The sequence below is a fragment of the Rhagoletis pomonella genome, unplaced genomic scaffold (genome assembly GCF_013731165.1).
Source record: "Rhagoletis pomonella isolate Grant_MI unplaced genomic scaffold, Rhpom_1.0 Rhpom_scaffold_00011, whole genome shotgun sequence".
Taxonomy (NCBI): Eukaryota; Metazoa; Arthropoda; class Insecta; order Diptera; family Tephritidae; genus Rhagoletis; species Rhagoletis pomonella.
The window spans coordinates 22203736-22209216 of NW_023458565.1; the positions used below are offsets into that span (position 1 = coordinate 22203736).

Sequence of the window (5481 nt, forward strand, 5' to 3'; positions counted from 1 at the left end):
CAGCGCCGACGGCCACCTCAGCATCCACGCAGATCTTTCGTTCGTTGTCCTCCGAGAGTCAGAAAAATGATTGGTCCAAACGTTTGTCACTGCGTGGAATGCGTAGAGGTGGTAGCGCCGGGAGCAGCAACACCAGCAAAGAGGTAAATAAGTATTTATGGAGCGAAAATAATTTTGCACTTTGCATATCTGCATCCTACACAAGCTGGCTAAATATCACTTGACTTGTTTCATAGCGTTAGCTCAGTTCTTGACTAGCGCAATGCAAACAGCAAGACTGACCTTGTCAGTAATGTTGACTTTTCAAGCACTCTTACAAGTAATAACTGGACTCGTAAACTACACCATGTACATATTACCACATTAGGGTGCCTCACTAAAAATATATCCATCGGAACTATGAAATTTATTATAGTCCAACACCCAAATTTATAAAAAAGAAAGAACACTTTAACTGCTTTGTAAATCGAAAATTTGTATAAAAATGTCACTTTATATATGGAGCTCTTTAAACCTATTTAATTTTTTATGAATATGGCCATAAGGCATTCGTTAAAAATTTTTCGAAAAATATTAAGATTTATGTAAGCTGAGCCTATTTGAAAATACTTGCAAAAATCACATTATTTATGCATTGGAAAGAGTTATTTTTCAAACTAATTTACTTATAGAATACTAGATTTTTGGAAATATTTTGAAATCGGTTCAGCACATTTGCAACTAAATTTTTTTTCGGAAATATTTTGGCGGAAATATTAAAATATGATACTACCGACGTTATGTGTTTACGAAAAGTGGTACACCCTAAAGTACATACATACATATGTTTGAAAGCTCAGCAACTTGTAGCTTGAGTTTAATTTTTATATTTCAATTTCAATTTCTTCCTTTCCATTCTTCCTTCCTTAAAATATTGAAAAAAGGAACCAAAGCACAAGCATAAATTCTTTAATCGCTCCTCATCGCTGAAGCAAGCGAGCGCGCCGAAGGGTACTTTGGAACTTCAAACTCCATCACAGCAGTCACATCAACAATTATCGCAACAAAGTTCCGCGGCGACACCGAAAAAATCCAATTGGGAGGTAATCGAACACTTCAATACGAGCACCACCAAAGGTGGAAAGGCTGTTGTGAGCAGTAGTCTAATAGCGGTAAGAACATATTCATGTAAAAGTATACATATACATTTTTTCATCGATTTTTTCTAACTGATTTTCATCGCATTTGTTTTCGATTTTAAAATCGTGATTGTTCTTATGAATCGTAAGGTACTTTGGATGAAAGTTATTTAGGTCTTAGGCTTCTAGATACGGTGACTCTAGGAAGTTATCTCTGGGCCTGCTGAGGACTTCACAATTTTTTCTGTTCCTCGTGATGCTTGGTTGTGTATACAAACTTAGCTTTTCAAACATAAGGCCGGTTTGCAGTTCTCAAGAAAAATCACAAGAAATATTTTGAATTATTTCTGTTGCTTGAAAACGTTGTTTGATGTTGCTGTCAACTTTCTTGAAGAAATAAATGGGTTTAAACAATTTTGGTAGAAGAAAATTTCTTTTCAATTTCTTGCGCGTAATTTTATATGCATTTTTCGTTTTTCTTGAGAGCTGCAGACAGAGCTATAGTCGTGATTATGCTGCATTCATCGCAAAGTTATGTTTCCAATAACAATTTACGTGGAAATCAAAATTCAATAGACTTTAAAGTAAAGTTATGTTCAACTATGTAGTGGCTAACTATTTAATTATAAACAAAGTATATTGAACATAACTGTTATGCAACACTTTTCAAGACAAAGCAAGTCCAGTGAAATCAGTCCGAATTAAGTTAAGTGAAGTCGTATCCAGCAAGTCAAGTCATATCTTCTGAACCCAGATATAATAGTTTCTCATAACGGAGCTCCATTGCAGATCGATGAAGGTTCCTGCACCTATAAATTTCTGGGCGAGGGTGTCTGCTATTTCATTGCCCATAACTTTAATGTGCTACAGTAGAGTTAATGGAGCCATCAGTATGCCCGAGGTTTGGGTCGTTCAGTGCTTTCTTCTCTTTATTTGGCACAGCGAAAGTTTGTCAGAAAGATGACAATTGCCTCTGGTTTTGCTTTTGGATTGTGTTTAATCGATACTTTTATTCTTTTCATTATAACGAAAAAATGATATCGGACAAGTAAGTGGCCGCCGTCAGAATTGAAGACCATACGGACTCTAATTTATGGATATTCTCTTTGAGGGCTCCAAGCATCTTAGACTTGTTGACATTGACTCGTGACTTCAAGAAATACCACAAAAATAGTTCTGGAGTGATTAAATCCGGTGATCTGCCCGACAAGCAAATCACCAAAGCAAAGATTAGGCGAACGAGAAATGCAACACTCTGAATACATCGTTGCTCTGTCCTATTGACAAATTATTTAGTCCAAATTCATCCAATTGAGAAGGTCCTGCCGTCCCCAGTTGTCTTTCGGCCAGCAGCGTTTTCTAGAAAATAAAACCTGGCTTCGTTTCCCCAAAAACAGCACAGTTATATGCGGATTTTCGTTGCTTTAGGAGCATTAAATTATTCTACTGATTCACAATATTCACGGAGATGGAAATGTCCCTCGTCACTCATCACGATTTTCGATGAAAAGTTGTCTTTCTGATGGTTGAGATTCAGGATAGCACTTTGCAAGCGAATATTTTCAAGTCTTTCACCGAAATTCTCTGTAGAATACGCCGAACGATGTCCAATCGCGTGGCATATCGTCTGATCGCTACTCCAGGGGTTCTCTGCGACATCTTCAGTCACAGCTGCGATATTCTTGTACAATCTGTTGTTGTCCCATACTCTTCTAGGCGATCGGCTAAACCCCGTACAGTTTCGTTTCGCACGATCGTGAAATCTGCGCCCGAATTCCCGCTGCGCCAATACGACCGACGAATTATTCTGCGTTCTAGAGGAGTAAATATGAGAAAATCTCACGAACTGTTATATTTTTAGACAAAAAACGTGTTTTTGGTTGAAAATGGTGGCACAGTTATCTCAGAAAATGCATTATCTTCAGTTTCATACAAAAAACAAGATTCCATCGAAAAATTGTGTTTAAATGAAAGCTTAAAAATACTAAAAAAAAGTGAAAATAACCCACTCGTGCTCATATACCCCTGGTTGTGTATGTAACGTACATATACCCTCCGTAGCACCATACGCAGTCAAATTACACGTTTACTCCCACGGCTTAACTTAAAAGTTATATTTTTTTTAAAGTAATTAAATATTCTCGTGGAAGATTCTTATTTAATTATCTTTTATTAAAAAAGAAACTTGAAATCGGTGCATATTTGTGCTCTCCAAATTGATTTTTCCACATCAACCTTTTTTGCACCACTGTGCGACGTCCGCTAAAAGGAGATATACCGCTTGAAATAGTGATTGCGACTAAAAGTAAACAAAATTACAAAAAAATAACCAATTCCTTTTTTAGATGGGTTTTATTTTTTTCGTCTGGTAAGAGAGAGTTTTTTTTTATAAACAATTCCAAATTTTTGTTTTTCAATTTTAATATCCTCCGGCAAGATCAAAGTGTAACCCAAATTGAAAGAGTTTTAACTGCAAAGTGGCATAACTTGTTGAACGGTTACAACATTTTTGTTTATTTTAGTTGGGCAAACATTCTGTCGTCTATAAACTTCCGTTAACTACCCACTAACATACTTATGTACTTAGTACACAGTGCATATATGTATGTGCAGTATAAGTTAATAGAAGTTGTGTTGAACTTTGATAAGTTTTGGCAGACAACTAAACACACTAAGAACAGTGCAATTTAAGCATTTTAAGCGCACCGAGCAGGGTTACGAGGGCAAGGCATGTAAAAGATTATGCTTGGATAAACTTAAAATATTTGTGCTCATGTACTTGTGCTGCGTTAGTAGTAGTAATAGGCGATGATTTTATTATATAAAGTTAAACAGACTTTTATTAAAATTTAATGACAGCAATTTGCAAAAGTTTTGCGACATTTGCGAAAATAACAAAAACAGTCAACTAAACTGGTTGTTGAGTGGAAAATTCATTGAAGTAAACAGTGCATACGTATGTATGTATATTATTGCATGCCTGCAGTGAAGGAAAACTTAGTTTCTAAAAATAAGGTTTGCTTTATTAGTTTTGTGAGGAGTAACGAAAAAGACATTAAGTGCCATTAAATTCCATAGAATCTGTTAAGACTGTTATTAACAATTAAAATATTTTCTTAAATGTTAAAACAATTGAAAAATATCCTTATGTAGTTTAAATCTTTAAAACTCGCAATTTGTCTTCTATTTATTTTGGAGGTGCCTAACTACATTACTTTCAGCTATCATCGGATAAATATTTTTTGTGATCATAAATGGTTAGGAATGATTTTGTTAACTGCGTTTTCTTCAAGCAAGTACATACTTACAAAAAAAATTAAATTTAGTTATCAAATTGCATTCGAAAACACACTATCCCCTCAAACCCAGCACTATATAGCAGGGACCGAACATAACAGTTATTGATGGAAACTGTCATGGAAAAATTCCCTATGAAGGAAATGTTCTACAACTAAGTGATACATACCTATCGATTTCGTTTTTCACCGAGAACCAAATTAAAAAAAAAAAAAATATTTGTAGTTTTTATGCAAAATTAGAAAAAAAAATTCATGTTTTTTATTTTATAAATCCAAAATAACAATCATATTTTATTTGTATCTAAATAATCTGTAAATAACAGTTATTTTCGATTTTCATAATAAACGTTAGATAAATAAGTAAATAAATAAATAAATAAAAGTCATTATCATTTTTCGCAGTTAAGAATGTGTTGGAGAACTAAAGTTTACTAAGCCTTATACAAAAGACTTTTATAGGTATTTTTTTTTAAATAAAAGTCAGTGACTGATTTATATTGACAACTTTTATAAATAAATGTCTTCGAAAACCGTTATCTAAGATATATAATTTAAAAATCAAAAATAACTGTTATTTGCAGATTATTTAGATACAAATCAAAAATAATTTTTATTTTGGATTTATAAAATAAAAATTAGAAAAAACTGCTATTTAAGGAATAATTAAATAAAAGTTAAAAAATAATTGTTTAAGAGCGATTTTTATACCCGAGCGCACTTGTGCACAAGGGTATATTAATTTTGTTCACATAACGGTTGTTTGTAACAGCCAAAACGAATCGAGATAGATATAGACAAATGTATACATAAATGATCAGGATGAAAAAAGAAATCGATTAAGCCATGTCTGTCTGTCCGTCCGTCTGTCCGTCTGTCCGTGTACACGATAACTCGAGTAAAAATTGAGATATCTCAACGAAATTTGGTATGTAGGTTTCCCTTAATCCAAGGTAGGTTGCTATTGAAAATGGGCGAAATCGGACTGTAACCACGCCCACTTCCCATATAACGGTAATTTCCAGAAATACGAAAACTGCGATATTTTAGTAACTACTGAAGATAAA

General features: G+C 34.0%; 1 protein-coding gene across 1 annotated transcript in view; it reads left to right on the forward strand.

The window, feature by feature from the left end:
- The window catches only part of LOC118747223, a gene marked incomplete in the record, with an annotated part of 110204 nt that overhangs the window by 3337 nt on the left and 101386 nt on the right, over positions 1-5481 (forward strand). Inside the window, 2 exon segments of the mRNA XM_036481211.1 lie at positions 4-143; positions 924-1151. Coding sequence (XP_036337104.1) covers positions 4-143; positions 924-1151 — 368 coding nt within the window.